This window comes from Mugil cephalus, chromosome 7, assembly GCF_022458985.1.
Source record: "Mugil cephalus isolate CIBA_MC_2020 chromosome 7, CIBA_Mcephalus_1.1, whole genome shotgun sequence".
Taxonomy (NCBI): domain Eukaryota; kingdom Metazoa; phylum Chordata; class Actinopteri; order Mugiliformes; family Mugilidae; genus Mugil; species Mugil cephalus.
Window position 1 is genome coordinate 1496454 of NC_061776.1, and position 22194 is coordinate 1518647.

Here is a 22194-nt window from a genome sequence, read left to right on the forward strand (position 1 = left end):
GTATACACCACTTCTTTTCAATTCAATTCAATTCAGTTTCACAAAAACGACGAAACCTCCAGAGCAGCCTGAGGGCGACTCCCTTTAACAGGCAGAAACCTTGAGCAGAACCAGCTCATATGGAGGAACCATCTGCTGAAGACCAGCCGGGTAGAAACAGAGAGGGGGGACACAGCGGTTAGTAGTGAAAAGTTAATTATAAGACATCAGAGGACAGGAGCTTGGTGCCAGAGAAGAGAGAGTAGAGGACATGTCCTCAGTGCGACAAAGGACCCTGAACAAAGTATTAGATATTTAATGATGTAATAATAACATTTTATTGAAGATTGGGTTCATTTGTCCTGTTAGATCTCAGCCAAAATAAATTAACCCAAGTGAGAAAGGTTTATTTTACATAGATGGAGTAGCTGTGATCATGACATGATGAGGTCAGAGCTAATCTAATCAGTAAAGAAGGTTTGATGCTGCCAGATGCCTGAAGAGAAATAATGATGAAGGCTTGATGCTGCCAGAGGCCAGAGGAGACATAATGGTGAAAGCTTGAGGCAGAGGCCTGATGTAAGATAATGATGAAGGCTTAAAAGTTTGTCAAGGGCAGAAGAGACATAACAGTGAAGGCTTGAGGCCGTCAGAGGCTACAGGAGCGATAACATGAAGGTCTGAGGGTGTCTGAGGCCAGAGGAGAGACAGTGATGAAGGCTTTGGGCTGTTTAGCCAGAAAAACAATAATAAAGAACTTGAAGCTCTCAGAGCCCAGAAGGGAGAGAATGATTGACACTGTAATAGTCAAACAAGTTGTCCTGAATATCTCTGAACTGAGGAGGATAAATGGAAAGAATGAGGCAGTGAACTCACCACACCTTCAAAGCTACAGAGGGACAGAAACAATGTTCAACACATTCATGTAAAGGATCCAAACAAATTTAATATATATGATGTGTGTGATATGTGATATATGTGATAATGAATGGATTGTGTGTGATACTGTCTCTGTCTCCTAACAACAATAGGTTTGACTCATTGATTCATGTTTTCCACAGGATTCATTCTCTAAAGTGGAGATTTATCTTTTTAATCCTTGAATGAGTCCAAACATCTCTCTATGTTACAGTATAATATTTTAACTAAGTTACAGCTTGTGATTCCAATGACACAAAAGAAATTCTGAAAGTGAAAGGAAGATTTATTCTTAATAAAAGAGCAGAATCCATAAAACTGTCCTACATTTTTTAAAATTCATATCATTTTATTTAAGTTGATATGTATTAATTGAACAGAAAAACAAAACGGACAATTCTTAAGTCTCTGACCAATAATATTAATGATGTAATATTGTTTTAATTGTGTAACCTGTCACTAGCTAGCATGCTGGTACCAAGGGGATGGCCGTGGTTTTCTTTTTCTTTTTCAGATTGTTCCTGTTTTTCATTAGCTAAGTCATTCTTGTGTGTCAGTAACAAACTCTAATCTCTGAACTTCCAGTAATAATTGTTCTCAGGTCCAACATCTGCGTTACACCATTACAGCCGATGCTGTGCTGCCACCCTGTGGACCAAGAACAAACTGCTGTATTCTGTCACATGGCTGATTCATGTGTTTGTAGTTACCAGATATCAACAGTTTGGATTCATTAAACATGAGACACCTGAGTGTTGATTCATTCATGATGATCAGTTTATTGATTACTTCACTTCACACACTGAAACACATTCAACAGCTTCAGTTACTATGATATATTAATGCTGCTTTTCTTTGGTTCACTCCAGAATATTTCCACTCTTTGTTTCTCTTTGTCCATTCAGCATCATTGTCTCTCATATTCTACAGCGACATGTTCTCTTAACACCTACATGACAGTCTTAACTAGAGGATTTACAAAGAAACTTCACAATTTCAATCTTCACAATTTTCCCTTTAAAACAAAAAGACAAGAGATAAAATAAAAGAATTAAAACCTTTAATCCTCAGAGTTTAGTTGAAGCCAGTTTATTAAACACAGGTTAATCTCATTTGATTTAATTCACACCAGTAGAATTTCTGTCATCAGTCATGATTTACTCTCTTCCTGTTGTTTAGATAGAAACAACTTTAACACAACCACAAAAGCAAACTCTGATATCTCTGTAATAAAGACACTTAGTAATTGAGATCATAAAATATCTGTTTATCAGAAAGAAAACTGTCAATCACAAAGAAAATAATACATAATAATCAATATATGGTCTCTGTATCTCCAAAACACAGTCATGATTAAACTACTACAAAGTAAAAACTAGAGAAATGACTACGTTGGTGTAGCTACTATGTTAGTCATCATCTACCTACTAAACACTATTAATCCCACAGAGCAGCATTAACCAACACAAGAAGAGTCCAGAGAAGAGAAGAGCAGAGCTAAGAGATCATCATCATCATCATCATCACCACCATCATCATCATCATCATCACCATCATCATCATCATCCTTATCATCATCATCATCATCATCATGAAAAAATCATCATCATTAAAGAAAATTAAAGCTGAAAATATTCTCACAGAAAAAAAAAGTACTAATGAATTATGTTTCACATCTTTTCTTGTGTTTTTAAAGCCACAGGACATCATGTAATCGACTACTTGAATAAAACTCCAGTCACATCTTGAACTAAATCAGAACTGAGCTCAGTCTCTGAATCAGTCTGTTCCTTGTCTTGGTCTCTGTTGGTCTTTTCCTCTTGGTTTCTATCAATCTCTTGTCTTGGTCTTTAATGTCACTGCAGTTATCGTCCTTGTCTTGGTCTCTGTTGGTTTTAGTCTCAGTGTCATGTTTGTCCTGTTGACCTTAATTAAAACTGAGAACTGAGAAGATTCTCTCCTTTCTCTACTTTAGCCATGAACTCTGCTTTTTGTTTCATCTTCATCAGAGACTCAACTCGTTTCTTCCAGCCTGGTTTGGCCTCAGCTTTCTCTCCTTCAATCAACATGTCAATGTACTCTGGAGTGGACAGAGGGTTTGGTTTCAGTGCTATCACTTTCAGTCTGTCCAGACATCTACCAGATTCCTTTATCAGATTCACCACCTCATCCTGGATACGATCATATACAGCCTTCAGTTTATCAATCAATGTCTGAACAGGTTTCTTAGCGTCTGTGGCTTTAAGATATTTTTCCTTCAGCTCTTTCACAGTTTGTTTTTCTTTAACTTCTTTATACTCCCATCTGTACTTCTGATTAAAATGTACATTCCAGTGACATTTGCCTGGACACTGTTTACAGTATCCATCTGGTCCCATTGCAGCACAGCCTGCTTTATCTCTATCATTTGGTATAGCACAAGGGTAGTGACAGGTGACATGACATGTCTGACAGTTGGTGATGTGGTTTCCAGAGCCAGAAATGTCCTCTTGAAAAGGCTTTGTGACAGTCACTTCAAACTCAAACTTCTCATTTCTGTTGATCTCTGCCTCAAACTCTTTCAGTTTTTCTTTTGTCTCTTTCATTTCCTCCATCTTGGCTAAACCAACTTTAACCTTCACCTGCAGATTTTCGACTGAAATCTCGAGCTGTTGTCTTTCTCTGAGGACCTCCTTTGTCAGTGTCAAACTTTTAGTTTCTACTTGATTCAAAGCACCAAAAAACTTCTTCATGCTTTTTATCCCCATGTTCCAAAACATCTGATCAAATCCTCCATCATCATCATCATCATCATCATCATCATCATCATCATCATCATCTTCATCATCTCCACTCACAGCACATTTGTTGTCTGCAAACAAGGCTGAATTATTGAATTTGAAGTGAAGTGGCAGCCCGTTCTTAGTTTTAGGACATGGGACACCTGCAGCATTGATTGCCTCTAGAACTGGAGGCTTTTGACCGTCTGCAAATGTGACCAGAACTCTGATGTTTTCTGCCACATCTTTGCCAAAGATTGAGAGCACTGAGTCAAAGATATATTTCTGTGTTGGTGTGAGTCGTGGTAAAGAAGCCTGAGCTACAACACACACTGCATCAATTTCAGTGACACCATGTCCAGAAGAGAATAAATTACGTATCTGCTCTGTGATCTCTCTGTCTCTGTCTATTCCTGTGGTGTCTCCAAAACCTGGAGTGTCCACAATGGTCAGAGAGTAGGGGATGTTAAACCCCTCCTGGTGGTTGATTTTGTACACAGTGACTTCAGAGGTCTGACTGTGAACCTGAGATAGTGACTGATCCTCAACAACTAACTTAAACCTAAATGAGTCCTCCCATTTAACACCTAGAATGTAGTTGATCATCCCATTGATGAGAGCTGACTTCCCAGCACCAGTTGCTCCAACAACCATTATGGTACGACTGTGTTTTGTGACGTCTTTCCCAAAACTGAACCATCTGCAGACACTACATACACTGGTTTGTTGTTCTTTCAGGGGAATCTTATAAACAGAGAGAGGTCCTTTCTCAGATTCCAACAGAGTGCTTTTTCCTTTAACAGCATCTGCAAGTCTTTTATTGGACTTATCTGAAAAGCCTGGACGTTGTGAAACTGCAGAAGCCATTGTGATACAATTAAGAATTCCACCAACACTATGGAGAGTTATTTGTAATGAGACAACAAACTCTTCATGGTCAGAGAAGATCGTCCATCCTCATGATGAGTGTTGACTCTATGACTGTGAACTTCTTTTCTGAATCTGTGTAAAGAAAAATCAGAAAAAAAGAAATCATAACCACAACTCCAGTCACCATGACACTACACAGCTGTTACTAGTCAGTGGTTTGTCCACAAATAAGAAACACACCAAGCAGAACGATTCCCCATTCATTTTATAATATTAACTGCTGGTAGTTGATTTCTCTGATGATATAATCATGTTTTGTTTGTGTCACACCAAGCATTACAAGAATAAATGTGTTCCTGATGTCCGAATACGTATACAGTCTAATAAAACAATTTAAGTGATTCAGAAAACAACACAAATTATGACAAACCTTTGCTGACTGTTCTTTGTCGTCTGGTTTATGATCCCAGAGATGTTGAGATTTCAAAACATCTTGATTCAGTCACTGTCTGCAAAACTCCTAAAACCAAAAACAACACAGTGCCCTTAGAAAACATGGAGTCATTGCTTCACACTGATGCTACAGTTGTTGGTGTGTTGGTGGTTTTCTCTTTAAATGCACATTTGACTCCAAGAGAACTATTGAGGAAGCCTCCCTGTTCAGGAAGGGGAAGATACAAAGGTGAATACAGCAGCCTATGTACAGTAGTGAATGTTGGACTAAGCTTTGCTACACTGCACTAAATACATAGTGTGAGATATGAGGAATCACTTCTGTACAGTAAATGTTTGTGTAAATGCTGCAGCAGCTTAGTCACATATGGTCTCAGCTCTTTCATTACAATGTCTTTCCTGTAGCGACTGTCGTCCAGATGTTGTTCTCATCCCTGACTGTGCATCTGTCCCCTGCACATACTCTCATCTCAGCTGAGTAATAGTCAGTGATGTACAAAGGATTTTTTGTGTTAATGTCAATGTCAAGAAAGATTACTCCCTGATCAGCCACAACATTATGACCACTGACAGGAGACATAAATGGACTTTAAACCATCTAGTGACAATTCAGTGTTCTGCTGGGAAACTTGGAATTCATTCATGAGGATGTTATTAAGACATGTAGCCCCCACCTAGACCAGACCAGTCCCCCCATCCCCACCCCATTGCAATGACACAGCTTGATAGCCATCCCCAGCAGGATGCAGCCTGACGCAGACACACACACACACACACACACACACAACTCAGAAGACATGAAGAACATCTCAAGGTGTTGACCTGGCCTCCAAATTCACTAGATCCCAAACTGATCAAGTATCTGTGGGCTGATCCACAGAGGCCCCTCCCCTCAAAGACCACAACTTAATAGAGACATTCCTGTTCACAACTTAATAGTAAAAACAGATTTTACAATGAATCCTCTGAACTATTTAATGCCTTAAACGAAAGGAAACATTTCATAGCCTCTGGGATACAAGGACGACTGAGCTGATACAGTAAACTCCATAACACACAACTGAGAAACACAGATAGATGAACAATCCTGCCTCTGTAGCTTCTTAGACCACACGTTGTCTAACAAAGTTCACCCAGGGTCAGACAGACACAGCCAGTCTCTGGCTCTTCTTTCAATTCAACTCTGAGTCGAGTTCATAAACAACTGTTTTTAGAGGACGTCACATTAAAAGTCTTCAGGACAAAACAGGAAGAACTCTGCCCACAATTTCCTCTGTGAGAAAGACACATCTCCAATGCAGCATAACTAAAGGCCAAAATAGGTATAATGTTTAAATTTAACTGGGAACCAGACAGACAGTTAAATCTATCTATTAATCTCAGGGTAAAAACATATTTAAGGACTAAAGGAAATAACACCAGCACTACTAAAGAAATCAGTTATGTGCCTTTTGTCTTTTCATGAAGTAAAATTTCATGGTAACTCAAAGTGAAATACAACAACAACAAAAACACATTTCAAATATTTCCCCCCAGTCATCAATCAATAACATGAATTTATTCCCACAGATAAAGACCTCAACTGTCCCAACAGTTAATGTCCAATGCCCCACAGGACAAACAAATCAGTTCCCCAGTCCACCAGTCTAAATTCCCCCAATGTTCAGGTGAAATCAGAGTAAACGTTCTTCAAGTGCAATCATTCCTCAAATGAAACGTCCTTTCCCCAAAGTTCTGGTGAAATCAAATTAAATATCCCAGTCCAAACAAAACTAACTAACTTCTTTTGTTATCATTGTGCTAGTAAGAAGAACGTATGTAGTGTTAAATTAAGATTAAATGAGCCATCACAGAAGAAGAGATTTATAGCAACAGAAAGCTGGCGTCTGTTGTGGGGCGGTATGTTAATGTAGTTGTGTGATGTTGCTGATCTATAATATGAACAGGGCATTATACATTTTGGAAGAATTAATATGGATCGAAGGCAAGACTCTATTTGCTGGATTTAGCTTAGCATTACAGCTTCGCATTGCGAAAATAAGTACAATGGACTGTTAAGTTTAGACACAAGAAAAATATTGGAGGGTAGCGCTGGAAGAAAATTGATTCGTTCCCCGAGTCAGTACCTCCAGAGGCTGAGATGATCCGTTCGCGAACTGAGTGGAGTCAGTGACGCAACGCTAATCAGTAGATCAGTAACATTCACTGACCGGATCACTGTCCTCAATCATTGACTAAATTCCTCCATTTGGTGCAATATAGGCTGAAGACCCAACACAAAGAGATGCGTTTCCAACCTATCAATTAAAAAAGTGTAGCCTATGTGACTGTCTGGTTGTGGACTATTTTTTATTGCACTGAAATGAAAACAAGAAATTATTATGGTGGAAAATAAATAAAAAGCAAAATGACAAATGCTATTTTAAACTCTGTACATTTTAAGATATGAATTAAATATAAACTTAAATGCAAACAAAACTAAAAATAGGCCTCGTTTAGTTTACTGCAAAAACATAATATCAAAACATCTACCCAATTCAATCAATACAATTATTAATATTATTTTAAATCTCCTTGATACCTCCACCCCCTGCACTTACTCGCTCTACAGATAAACAGTACATTAAAGAAGTTTCTGAATACATTTTAGTTACAGAATACTGTTTCCTATCTGATTAGCGGTGTTTAGTTTGATAGGTGAAGCTTTGTGAGCCAGCCGCCGAAAAACTGGAAAAACGGCCATTTAACATGAAAATGTGACTGATGAACAGATTGTTAGCTAACGTTAGTCATTTAACCCTCTGAATCCCAAGCCCGCCCGTATTTACTCGTATTTACAAACCCTTTGTCCGATCTGAAAGCTGTAAAGACTGGCACAATCGCGAGATTCTGAAGTTTCCGAGGGTGCCTGAATGCCTCAGAGGCGACGTCATTAAAATATCGAAACTTTACAGAGGAAAAGGGACCAATTTTACGAAATTTCATCAACATCGCTTCGGTCTAACGTCATCTTTAAAAATCCGCAGAAAATTAACACTTTGCTCCAGATTAATTCTGTAAAAAGGCATAAACTCTACGGTCTTTCCTGCTTCCAGCGAGCCCTGAATGATTTGCATACAGCCTGTGATCGCTCTTCAACAATTGGCTGAACCTTTCTCTCCTGGGTGGTGCCTTACAGACGCGTCATCCGGGTCAGAACCGCTCAGAACCAATGATCAGGCTCCTTTGCCTGCTCCCAGTGCCTTATAGGGCAAGTTAAAGGGAATAAACAACCCCCTGGAGTGTGAAAGAAAGGAGGGGAGGAGGTGTGAGCGCCTGTGTGTAAGTGCGAAGGAGCGTCTGTGTGTATGTGGCCGGCGGAAAGTAAACAATCCTGTTCTTTTTACAATGTTTTCTTACATTCGGATTGTTTTATACTTCTTCGGAGACATTATTGAGTTATATCAGCGTGTAGCCGGGTTTGTTCTGACCTATAGATGCGCAGGACTTTATATTAAAATAAAAAATGAGATCACAGTAAGTTAAAATGTAACGGATTAAAAAACGGCCAAAAGTTACTAAAATCAAGAGAAGTCTCAGAATTTTTATATTCTCTGAATGTAGTGCAACCACTAATATTTTTCCTATCTTCCTTATGCTTCAGGATATCTGAAAATGTGTTGTATATGATAATTCATAATTTTTTGAATATTTTACAAGAAAAAAATCTGACCAATTCAATTTCCGTTTTTCTTTTTTTCTAATTATTTACAGGTTTTAAAAGTTTTTTACACTGCATTTAGACATAATTGAGTTACATCAGTCTATAGCCCTGTGTGTCCTGAATCTATAGAGGTGTAGGACTTCATATTACAGTGAAAAATGACACCACAGTGAGTAAAAATGAAACAGAAAAAATAACTGCCGAAAGTTACTAAAATCTAAAGAGGTCTCAGAATTTTTACATTATCTGAATGTTGTGCAACCACCAATATTTTTCCTGTGTTCCTGAGAAATTGAATTTCCGTTTTTCTTTTCTTCTAATGATTTCAAGCTTTTAAATTTTGTCATTTTGCATGGAGACAAAATGGGTGGATAACAGCAGGTTTTCTGTGGTTTCTGTGTTATTGTTGCTTTCAGTCATACAGACGCAGTACGGACAAGAACACCTGTAAAATGAGTCCATGAACATTGTTAGTTTTAGAGTTGCAATTTCATTTTATATTGGCGTTAGTGTTTATTTTGGTGTTGAAAATTTTGTGGATTGGTGTGGAAGTTTCAATTATGTCATTAAAATGCTTTAAATTACGTCACGTCTAAAACCTTGTGTTTTTCCTTTCCCTATTTTTATTTATTATTTTTTTAAATAATAATTTAAAGGATGTTTGAGATTGGAAATTTGGTACCTTGTCTCAAATGGGTTTGCCCCTCATCTGTGACCTCTGTTTTTGTTTTTTGTAGTATCTTTTTTTTTTTTTTTAACAGCTTCAGTGCTCCTTGTGAAAGATTCTCAAAATCTCTAGACTCAATCAGAGGGATGAACACAGAGACAAATGTCAAAATAGAGAATATAAAAAAACTAGAAAATTCCCTCTGGGAAATTTTGAAATGCCGGAGGTACCGTCTCTGTCAACATGGGAGTTAGCACAGTTAGCCTGCATTTAGCACAATTACCTTATGGTTAGCACAGTTAGCTTACAGTTAGCACACTTAACTCACATTTAGCACAGGTAGCTTATGGTTAGCATAGTTAGCCTACATTTAGCACAGTTAGCCTATATTTAGCACAGCTAGCATACAGTTAGCACAGGTAGCTTACTGTATGCACAGTTAGCCTGTGTGTGAGAGATTCCTTCCTGTGTGTATCTGTAACTGTAATAACATAAAGTTACTTGTGTGTTTGTGTGTGCATGTGTCTATGTGTGTTTATGTGTGTGTATATGTGTGGCATGCCTACGCGCGCATGTGTGTGTGTAACTGTAAGAACATAAAGGTACCTGTGTGTTTGCGCGTGCCTGTGTGTATATCTGTAATTACAAAGTTACCTGTGTGGGTGGGCAGGTGTGTGTGTTACACACCATACACCAATACACAAGGCTTGTGTCTACATTTTAAAGTTTAAATGAAGTCTCTAGGTGAAAGTTTGCCTGAGCAGTCGTCCGATTCATTTTCAATAGGAAATGTGTCGTAGTTTTTCGCGACTTACATCATATTTCGGAAAGAAAAGTAATAGCACACCAGTGAAGGGACCAAAAAAGGAGGAAGATGAAAAAAAAACACACAGGATAACAACAGGGCATCAGGCATTGCCCGTAGCCCTAATAAAGAGCAATTTGAGACCAAGGCCCACAAGAAAATAATATGTAATAAAATCGATTTAAAAACTATGAAAACGATTATGAATGGTTGGTCTGGTAATGTGATATGCTTGCAATATGTCTTTCTCAGTTTTATACTAAGACACCTTTTAATTTCATGTTAAAGGACCCTGAAAACTTGGAGGAACAAACAAAGTCTAGTCCCTCTAGAGCAAACGTCTGACTTGAAATGAGACTGTAGTTGAACTGCAACCTTTTGTGCTATGCTATGTTCAGCTTGTACAAAGCTTGTGAATTGCACATTTGAAAGTACAATATTTGCAATTTTGCAATTTGACTCTGCCTCACATGTCAGTGGCATTTCGATTGTCATTGGTTCCAAGTAGAAATGTTTTTTTACTGTCCTGTTTTTTTTGTACAAATTAAAAATGAATGTTTATGTTTAATTCATGTTTTGGCACATGCACTTCTGAAGGATCTGCACAGATTAATATAAATTTACTTATTCAATTATATATCATACATTAAATTAATTTTTAAAGGTACTATTTGCACATTAGGAAGATCATCTTTTTCAAATCAACTCAATATTTTTGTTTAGGTGTTAATAAATTCCGTACTAATTTCTATACAAATGTACTCATATTAAATGGATAACTATTAAGGGCCTCATTTAACTAATATTTAAACAATATCATTGTGAAATATTAATAATATTGCTTGTAATCTGTTGCCTCATCGTTATTGAATAGCCTCTACAGATAACACCGTCTGTTGTACTTTCTGTTGGTGAATGACTAATGTGCTCTGCTGGAGCAGCTGGCCTTATGTGAGGAAGGGGCCTGGGACTGGAGGGTCACCACTGTTCACTACCATGGGTGTAGAAAGTCGTGATACACCCTGAAACACTGACGAACAGATGATGTAGAACAGACTATTGGAGCTGGATCAGAAGTGTCTCAGAGACAGACATGACGTCAACAGCATGAGGACGTGACCCTGACTAGATGTAATCATTAAAATACAGACATGATGATAAAGAAGAGAAGAGGCCCCTCCAGCCACCGAGACATTAGCTGAGTTATGAAAAGTAGTAAAAACATAATCTGTCACTTACTTCATATGTCTTCTGCAGATGGACACATTAATGTGGGAGTGAAGGGTCCAGTGTGACGTCCACTGATGTCTTCTTTGTTAACAACAAACACCAGGAATCACATTGACAGTAGAATTTACTCGGTGTCACAGTTCAGTCAGCCCTCTTAGTATGTTTTCATTGACCACGCCTTGGCTCTACTCAGTCTTGCCTTGTCAGTCAGTTCATCTCACCTGTGTGCACCACCACTCCTCATCCATCCAGACCAGCGTATACTCTTTAAATCACATTCACTCTTCCAGTTTTATGTTTTTTCCTGAGATTTTCCAGCATTCGTCTGCCTGACTTCCTGGTACCGACTCTTCCTGGTAAAGTGTCTCAGCCTTCTGTTCCCCACTAAGAGTTTGTCTTTGTCCTCCTACTTCCTGCTTCTTGTACCTCCCTGATTAAACAAACAACCAAACTCCACTGATAATGTCCCTCTTCATGCTGCATCTGTGTGGTACATGTATCACACAGCTGAATTTAATTGTCTCTAGTTACTCTCCCAGTTTATTATAACCTGGACTCTAGTTACTGACACTGGTTAGTTGGACAGTAAAGATGTTGATGGTCCTAAGCTGCAGATTCACTGACAACATTTACAGAGTCTGTTACATTTAACACACATGTAATAAACACATGAACAGCTCAGGATGTTCAGGCTCTTACCTGCTCAGTTCGACTCTGATCATGAAGGAGGAGAGAGGAGGTCTGGTTCACTTGCCTTTGTATGGCATTCATTTATATAGAGAAGACACGCACAGACACACACACACACACGCACACTCCTCCCACGCTACATGTTGCAGAAACTCAACCCTTCAAACTCGAAAGTGAAAGAAGTTTTTACTGCAAATTCCAAAACTCACAAACATGAAACTAACGTCTATAACCCCACAGGGTCATCAAATTAACCAAAGTGCCAGAGGCCTCTCACATGACACAATAACACTATAATAATCACTTTAATGACCAAACAGGAAACTGGGAGTAAGCATAGAAAGAAGTGAAAGAGGGAAGCAGCCCAGCTGCCCGGCAGGTTGGAACCTAGAACCTCCTTGGTTTGAGGCATCAGTGCCTGATCTCAATGAACACAATATCAACCATATCACACTTCATTCAACTGGTATATCGATACACATCTTTGTACCAAATATTTCTTAGTTGCAATTCAGCTCTTACTATATAAAAATAAGATGGTTCTGTCTTTCTCTGCCTGATGTGGGTAGCAGGAGTGTGTATGTCACCAGATCTGCAGCCAGTAATCCTCTGTGCTGATTTGACCGTCAAAGCAGGAGTCTTATAATAGTGTACTGAAGATTTTGTAAATTACTGTGTAGGTATAGATTAGAAGTCATTACAGAAATGTATTTATGAAAAATCTGATCATCAGTAATTCTGTCAAGTCATATTTTTGTGTGCCATGAACTGAAGTGTTGTCTCACTGTCCATGTAAGCATGTAGTGAGTATTTATAACTTTTTAACAACCCTACAGTTCATTGACTGTTTCCCTGAAACTCAACCCTGCAAACTTGAAAAGTGAGTTCTACAGGTTTGTGCCGGCGTCAGTCTCAGTAGTCATCTGTGCTGCACCCTGTTATGTAAAAAAGGATGTGGGCGCATGCGTGTCAGAGAAGATGTGATTTCTGATAAGACAACATTCACCCAGAGGTTTGCACACATTTGTACTGTAAGTAATTGTTTTTGCTCATTTACTATTACCTATGATGTGTACCTTTGCTGTGTAATCTAAAACCTTCAGTTTATGCCCATTTCACCAAAGACTGATGGTGTAGTAAATGGTTTGAACAAAAATTCAACAGTACTGACTGTAAATGGACATCCAGCCAATCCTCATTTAAGCAGGTGTGAATCAGATGTAACCCCATAAGCCCTTATTCTCAGACTTCTAATCTCATATGAAGAATCCAGTTGAAGGTTTTATACAATCCAGACAGAGAATTTATTTTTCTGTCTCTGTGAGCTTTAAAGAAACAGAGCAGTAAACACAGTGAACGGGTGGTAGTCCTAAATGTGTCTGAAATTAAAGGAGGATCTCAGAGAAGCCTTACTACAGGCAAGGCTCCCACTCCCATTGGTTCTCTCCAGTCCAAAGACATTTTTTTATTTTAGGTTCCCCATACAAAGACATAGACAGCACACTGAGAGAATGTATGGCTACATTGTCAAATATATAGCATAATGTAATACTATTTTGTACATTATGTTACGGCTGTGCGTGTCTGTGTGTGTGTGTGTGTGTGTGTGTGTGCGTGTCTGTGTGTGTGTGTGTGTGTGTGTGTGTGTGTGACCCCGCCTCCACCAACTGGGAGGCGGGGTCACACACGTCAGTGGCACAGCATCAGGATGCACCTCCACGCACTGCCAATGAGAGGCCCCCAATTGCCAGCATCACTGGCATTTAAACCAGGGAGCCCGAAGCAGTGAGGCGGCTTATTGTGTTTTGTGTGAGCTCGCCCTGTTTGTTATCGAATCGTGCATGTTAACTGTGGTTAACTTGGTCTGTGAGTACGAAGGTTGTTTTCGCTTGTTTTGGGACCGGGGCGGGGTTTAGATGGTTCTACTGGTTACACACACAGGATGTGTTATGTTGATGTGTTTTTTGTTATCAACAAGTAAATAAGATAGTGAGGTTTTTGTTTCCCGTTTTGTTTTATATAAGATAGCATAGTCTTTGTTCAGAGTTCTCTTTTTGTTATACTTGTTTGTTCTTTTAAACAGCATCCGAGCGCCCTTTGTTCCCTTTTGCCTCATCTTCTTTTGTTAAAACAATTTTCATTTAATAAAAACCTTTGTTTAACAACCTTACCAACTTGGTTTTTATGTTGCGTCCTCATACTCCTTTTTATCTGGTCATAACAATTATTACTAGGGCAGCACAGCAACTCAGTGGTTAGCACTGAAGCCTCCCAGCAAGAAGGTCTCAGTATGAGTCCAGCTCTCTGGGTGGAGTTTGGGTGGAACGTGGGTTTTCTCCGGGTACTCCAGATATCTGTAACTGAATTACGACTAGTAGTAATTCCAGTTTGAAATATCTAGATATCTGTAATGACAAACCCCATACACTTGAATGGCTAAAGTGACATCATGTGTCCTAGGAAGAACGGAGTTGCCGATATCTGAAATGCTACAGATATGTGCAACATATATCCAGTCTGGCTTTTAAATGTTAATTTGGCTTGCCATAGAAAGGTGACCATAAACTGACTCTAGGTTTGAGTGTGAGTGTGAACGTTTGTCTATGTGTTGGTCCTGTGATAGGCTGGTGACCTGTCCAGGGTGGACCCCGCCTCTCATCCGATGACAGCTGGGATAGACTCCAGCAATCCCAACGATCCTAGTGACGATTAAGGGGTATGGAAGATGAGATGAGATGGGATGAGATGTTGCTGTGCTTAACAACATCTCCACAGTGGAGTGTCTCCCACTGTTAATCCATATTGTAGACAGCTCACGTAATATAATGTCGTTAAAGTAAATTAACCATTTCTTAGTGATGAGGTTATGCGGTGGTTGCCACCTTTGCACCAAGAGTTCTTTGGCAGCTATGACACCTTTCAACAGCTATCTGCGCCACTTGGACTTCAATTATTGGCACTTGCTTTGAGAATTCTTCAATTCATGAGAGAAATTAAGTTGCATGACATTTTACACCCATATAGTACTGGCTTCCATTGTAATGGACATGAAAAAGCTTTCTCATTAACCAGGTAGTTTGGTGTAGACCTTTGATACAAAACCCCTGGAACGAAGAGAGTTTAGCCAGTCCAGCAGAAGGTGTACAAGTGGCTTATCCCCCAGCGGTAACCCAAATGCTTTGAAGGCTGAACTTATCTGTAAGTGAGAAAAAAAGAGGATTCCTCTAGGTCAAAGCAGTTCTTCAAATCCTGATAACTAAGCACACCATGTTACCATGAAGGTCTCCAACCACACTGATCTATGGTGGCCCTGGAGGTCAAAACACAACAACATTTCATAAAACACAACATCATTTCCCAAAAGATAACATTACAGAGAACACAATGACCTTTCATAAAACACAACTAGCTTAGCTGAAAGAGGGGTGCATCGCGACAGCACCCCTTTAATTGAAAGGACAGTAGAGACAGGAAATGGGGAGGCAGAGAGGGGGGAGTAACATGCAGGAACCGGTTCAAGTCCTGCAGCCTACCACAGAGATTCAGACTCTTTTGATTTAAAAGGCAAAAGCCAGCTGGGTTTGCTGCCGTTGCAGTAGTAATTTAGCCTAGTTCTGTGCAAAATGAATTCTGCTTAAGAATTCCTCTTAAGAGACCTTCATAGGCAGAGGCATTTACCTTCCACTTCCTTAATCCTGAGGTTCCTAACTTTCTTCATATGCAATAATCCGGGGTTCTTGACAGAGCCCTCACTATCTTGGAGAAATATCGATAATTTGTTTTTAAATTCTGAGACAAAAGCAGAATCATTTAAAACAGAAGTACTGAAATGTCATCTCCGAGATAAACTCAGAGATAAAAACTCAGAAACTCGGTTATGTCCCACTTAAGGGTACAACTGACCTGGGAGTGATATGATACCACTTTCACATCAAAATCACTGCACAGAGCCTAATATCCGATGCCGAATCTCCTCCTATCCTCGGCTGCAGAGCGCTGCCATGATCGTTAGTGTGGGAGATTGCTAACAAACGGTATATAAACACAGTCGCACATACATTCCCCCAATCGGTGCAATATTTCGAACATGACGTTCACCTATGCACTTCCATTAACGATCATGTAACAACACATTTGATTTGTTTGATTGAAAAAAAATTAACTGACCTGCAGAGTAGACCAAAACTTGTTTTTGAGCTGAAGCTTGTACAGCAATACAGTCTGTCAGGCCAATCAACATCAGAGTGAAAAACCCGGGTCAACATGGAATTCCTGTTCGAACAGGTGAACAGTTAGGTGTAAACATGAAGGTCACAAATAATAAGCTGGCTGTGCTATCTCAAGGAAAGAACATAAACATCTGTGTCTTTTCTAAATAACAAAGACAAATAGTATAGCCTGTGTGCGGCTTTGTAGCAGTCACTGTCAAAATTAGTGTAGCACAGCTAAATAAACATAGGAAATCTTTCCTGCCTCAAGATCCTCCTGATCTGTATGTGACAGATAACATTCTGTACATCTTTCCTTCTTGTAGTCACTTATTCAATTCACTTATTTTTATAATTCTGTAAATGACGTGTGTGACAGCCATGGCCGTTTGCCTGTTTGGCTGATTTCACTGCTGCTCTGTAACGCCTTTTGGCTATGTCCATCTCCTGCTCTTCCTGGTTGCAGTGAAGCTCTGCCTCTGCTGTTGGGAGGCTCCGCCTCCACCTATCCTCGTAGACAGGCTACAACTGGGGAGGAGTCTATAAAAGCTAGACTTCCTCAGTTTATCCTCCCTCTCCCTCTCCCCCAGATGTAAACCCTCTGGAGTAAAAAGAACGTGGGAGCAGATAAAAACCAAGCACAAAAACATCATTTCATCTGGGGAGTTGGATTTCTTAATTCCATAATGTTACATGGGCGACAATAAAGCTGGAAGCTGATGCCCCAGTTACATCATATCAGTACATCAAGTTGTTGTCCTGAATGAAATGATCCTGATCCTGATCCTGAGCTGTGTTTGAGCTTAACGGGGACAAATGGCTAAAATACCCTCTTCTTTGTGTGATTATCTCCTGGAAGATGCGTTCATGTCATAACGCTCTTCTCGCGGTTTGGGCTCATTGACTGCATATACTAATTATTTATATAGTGCCAATAACAATACAAATCGTCTCAAGACGCTTCACAGAAACCAGCCTGAAACCTCCAGAGCAGCCTGAGGGAAAACTCCCTTTTAACAGGAAGAAACCTTGAGCAGAACCAGCTCATATGGAGGAACCATCTGCTGAAGACCAGCCGGGTAGAACCAGAGAAGATAGAGAGAAAAGAAGAGCAGGCGAAACAAGATGAACTAACTTCTGTCATAGATACAAACATCAAGCTGAAGGAAACACATAGGATCTAGTAATATAACACATAGCTGATGATCAGGTCAGATATTCAGCACTCCAGACCAGAGACCCTCACAAGAAGATGGAGGGGGAGGGGAGGGGAGAGAGTAAGACACAGTGGTTAGTAATAGAAAATAAATTATAAGAAATAGAAAATAAAATGATAAGATATTAGAGGACAGGAGCCAGAGAAGAAAGAGGAGAGGACATGTCCTCAGTGCATCGTCCCCCTGCAGCCTCGGCCTATAGCAGCATAACTAAGGGATGCTTAAGTCCAGCCCTAACTATAAGCTTTTTCAAAAAGGAAAGTCTTAGTCCTGACCTTAAACGTAGAGACTGTGTCTGCCTCCAGAACCCAAACTGGGAGCTGGTTCCATAGGAGAGGGGCCTGATAGCTGAAGGCTCTAACTCCCATTCTACTTTTAGAACCTCTAGGAACCACAAGCAGACCTGCACTTAGAGATCGTAGTGATCTGTTGAGACAGTATGGTTCTATGAGGTCTTTCAGATATGATGGAGCTAGGCCTTTCAGGGCCTTGTATGTAAGGAGGAGGATTTTAAATTCAATTCTAGATTTTAAAGGAGCCAATGAAGAGAAGCTAATGCTGGAGTAATATGATCTCTCTTGCTAATTCCTGTCAGTGCTCTTGCTGCAGCGTTTTGAATCAGTTGGAGACTTTTTAAAGAGTATTTGGAGCCAGACAGTAACGAGTTACAATAATCCAGCCTGGAAGACACAAATGCATGAACTAGTTTTTCCGGATCACTCTGAGAAAGGATGTTCCTAATTTTGATGATATTACGAAGGTGAAAGAAAGCAGTCCTGGTCACCTGCTTTATGTGAGAATTAAAGGACATATCCTGGTCAAATATAACACCAAGGTTTTTCACAGTAGTACTGGTTTCATGGATAAATATAGCTGGGTATCATCTGTGTAGCAATGGAAGTTTATGCCGTGCTTTCTAATAATATTGTCTAAGGGAAGCATGTATAATGTGAATAATATTGGTCCTAGCACAGAACCCTGAGGAACTCCATAGCTTACTTTGGTACATATAGAAGAGTTGTTGTTTACATGGACAAACTGGAATCTGTCTGACAGATATGATTCAAACCAGTCTAGTGCAGTTCCTGTAATCTTGATCACACTTTCAAGTCTCTGTAGTAGAATACTGTGATCAATAGTGTCAAATGCAGCACTGAGATCTAGCAGGACAAGTATAGAGACAAGTCCATTATCTGAAGCCATGAGGAGATCATTGGTAACTTTAACCAGAGCTGTTTCTGTGCTATGATGAGCTCTAAAACCTGACTGAAACTCTTCAAACAAACCATTCCTGTTTAAATGATCAACCAACTGATTGACAACAACCCTTTCCAAAACTTTAGAGATAAAAGGAAAGTTGGAAATTGGCCTATAGTTGGCTAAAACATCTGGGTCAAGAGTGGGTTTTTTAAGTAATGGTTTAATTACAGCAGTTTTAAAAGACTGGGGCACATATCCTGTTAATAAAGATAAGTTTATCTGATTTAATATGGAGGTATTAATTAATGGAAAAACCTCCTGGAGCAACTTAGTTGGGATGGGGTCTAGAAGACAAGTTGATGGTTTAGATGCTGTAATAACTGAAGTGAGCTCAGGAAGATCAATTAGAGACAAAGAATCCAAATACTGACTAGGTCCTACAGAGGTTTCTAATGCCACTGTACTTACATCTTTGACAGATGGAAGGATGCTATGAATTTTATCTCTAATGCAACAATTTTATCAGTGAAGAAGCTCATGAAATCATTACTGCTGAGGGCTGAAGGAATAGATGCTCAACAGAGCTGTGACTCTTTGTCAGCCTGGCTACAGTGCTGAAAAGAAATCTGGGGTTGTTCTTGTTTTCTTCTATTAATGAAGAATAATACGCTGTTCTAATCTTACGGAGAGTTTTTTTTATAAGTTGTTAAACTATCTTTCCAGGCTATGTGAGCTTCTTCAGAACTAGTGGAATGGCAAATTCTTTCCAGCTTTTGAACTGTTCAACTGTGAATTATACCATGGAGCTTCCCTCCTTCCATTTACCACCTTCTTTTTAAGAGGAGCAACTAGATTTAGAGTTGTACAAAGTTGTTGTGCTGTCAACAAAATAATCTATTTGTGATGGAGTTAGATTGTGGTTGCTGACATCAGCATCATTAACATAAGGTACTGAGGTAAATACTGAAGGTATTAATTCCTTATATCTAGTCACAGCATCATCAGATAAGTGTCGACCATAACGAAATGTCTTTACAATTTCTGTGTAATTACTTATAGTAAATTCAAATGTTTAAAGGAAATGATCGGACAATAGAGGGTTGTGAGAATATATGGTTAAACCTTCAGTTTCTATGCCATAAGTTAGTACAAGATCTAAGGTGTGATTGAAACAGTGAGTTGAACCATTTACATTCTGAGAAAAGCCAATTGAGTCTAGTAATGACATAAATGAAGAACTAAGACTGTCACTGCCAACATCAACATGGATGTTAAAGTCACCTACTATAATGACTTTATCTGTTCTAAGCACTAAATCACATAGAAACTCAGAGAATTCAGCTAAAAATTCAGAGTAAGGAGCAGGTGGGTGATACACCACAACAAAGAGAACTGTTTTTTGTGTTTTCCAGTCTGGATGCGCAAGACTAAGAGTGAGGCTTTCAAATGAATTAAAGCTTTGCTTAGGTCTAGGATTAATACATAAATCAGAGTGGAAGATTGCTGCCACTCCTCCTCCTCGGCCTGAGCCTCCAGGAATGTGATAGTTACTATGACTGGGTGGCCTGGACTCATTTAAACTGACATACTCATCATCCTGCAGCCACGTTTCAGTCAAACTTAATAGATCAATCTGATGATCAGTTATCAAATCAGTCACTAAAAGAGATTTAGATGAGAGAGACCTGACATTTAAAAGACCACATTTAATTTTCTTATTGCTCTGTTGTACTAGTGAATTTGTGTTGATTTGGATAAGGTTCCTATGAATAACTCCTCTATTGTTATTTTTCCATTTAAAAAATCTGGGAGCAGACAGCACATCTATGGAGTTTGTGGATTATGGTGTGAGACAGCACTAGAGAAGCACTGTAGCCTGACTGGTGTAGAGCACCGCGTCACACTACAGGAACAGTGATGCTGGTCATCGATGGGCTGGTTGACCTTCTGCACAGACTCCATCAACAGTTTACTGCAGCTTCAAACTTCAGTGTGAATCAATTCATCTTACACAACTTTAACGTTGAATTCAATACTGAAGAATGGAAAATTAAACTTTTAATATACGTTTTGCTTTTATATATGCAAGGATAAGGCTTCTCACCTGTGTGATCTCTTACATGGGCGGAGGCAAGAAAACAGCCTCACATCCACAGATTGTCATGTCTTGTTATTGATATTCATCAGTATTTGATGAATGTTGGAATATCACCCGTCACATGTTTCTCAGCTGTGTGGTTTCTCATGCGCCTTTTTGTGTTGAACGTTAGTAAATTGTTTCCCGCAGACGATCAAAGGTGCAGCTTCTCAGTTGTTTGGATTCTTCTGTGATATTTGATGAACATTATCGTTTATTGTAGTTTAGTCTCTTACATACATTCAGTTTGAACACTGACGTTCTTTTTTGTTCTGGTTCAGAGTCGTTCCTCTAAAAGATAAATGGACCTGCAGGAATGAGGTTTCTCGTCTGTGTGGGATTTTACGTGGAAATAGAAATTACTTTGACTGAAACTTTTCCCACATCTTTCTCCAGAGTACAGTCTCTCACTTTTGTGTGATGTCATGTTGTTTTAGTTCTGCTGAATATTTAAATGTTTTGCTCACATTGAAGAGTCTGTCAGTCTTTTCCCACAGATGTTACAAAGGTAGAGCTTCTCAACTCGATTCTGTTTGACACTTTTCCTACGAGCACAACAGAAATATGTTTTCTCACGTGTTTGCTGTCTCTTAAATATCTGAAAAATCTGAATAAGTGAATACTGAAGGTTAATATTTCTGTTTTGTGTGTCTGATTGAATTCTCTTTATCTACTTCCAGAAGTTGTGTGAAAATCTGCGCTTTGAATATTTTCATGTAGAAACCTCAGAAGGACCCGTAACCTTAAATGATGTGAATCAGAAGAGAACGAGTCAGTTTAAGGTTTGATGTGAAAGAAGACAGAAACTTAAGACATTTTATGGTGAAGCTTTTAATTCCCTTCATTGACAGATGCCTTTTAAACTCCTGTGAACATGAAAGAAACAAACTCTCTCCCTTTTGCTCTTCTACACATTTTAACACGTTTTCCCACTCGGACAGTTTTTGAACATGAAAGCTGAGGCGATCTTCACAACAAACGCACACAAATGAAACAGCGTAGTACACACAAGTACACACAGTGTAACACTGTACATGAAGGACACACAGTGAGCGACAACCTGTGAGGCAAACCTTGTAATTTGACCTAAACATCAGAGCGACTGTAACAAAGACCAACACACTCTTTAAATACGTTTCCTCTTGAGCTGCCACAGTAATAATCAAATAATGAAAAATAAAAAATATTAAAAACAAAAGCTGCTGCAGTTTCTTTTTTTTTTTTTTTCCGTTTCACATGTAACAGAGGTCGGAGGTAGTGGTGCTGCTGAGGGCCCACGTTAGAGTTCAGCTCCATGGACTGTCAGACAGAGCAGAATGAAGCCTCTCACTGGGAGCTGTGGCTCGTTTGTAGTCGTG

The 22194-nt window shown here is 39.3% G+C and overlaps 1 protein-coding gene across 3 annotated transcripts; it reads right to left on the minus strand.

Annotated features, from left to right (window-relative positions):
- Nucleotides 1–1650: 1650 nt before the first annotated feature.
- Nucleotides 1651–12099, minus strand: LOC125010932. Of its 3 annotated transcripts, none has more exons than XM_047589892.1 (4): nucleotides 12084–12099; nucleotides 11394–11465; nucleotides 4957–5035; nucleotides 1651–4658 (listed from the first exon to the last, which is right to left on the minus strand). In XM_047589892.1, exon 4 carries the CDS (start codon nucleotides 4521–4523, stop codon nucleotides 2829–2831), a length of 1695 nt encoding a protein of 564 aa, XP_047445848.1. In that variant the 5' UTR covers nucleotides 4524–4658; nucleotides 4957–5035; nucleotides 11394–11465; nucleotides 12084–12099; the 3' UTR covers nucleotides 1651–2828. The 3 variants fall into 3 exon arrangements, with proteins under 3 accessions (XP_047445848.1, XP_047445847.1, XP_047445846.1); XM_047589891.1 differs by having other exon boundaries at nucleotides 4957–5046; nucleotides 12084–12097; XM_047589890.1 differs by lacking the exon at nucleotides 12084–12099 and having other exon boundaries at nucleotides 4957–5046; nucleotides 11394–11714.
- Nucleotides 12100–22194: the final 10095 nt, after the last annotated feature.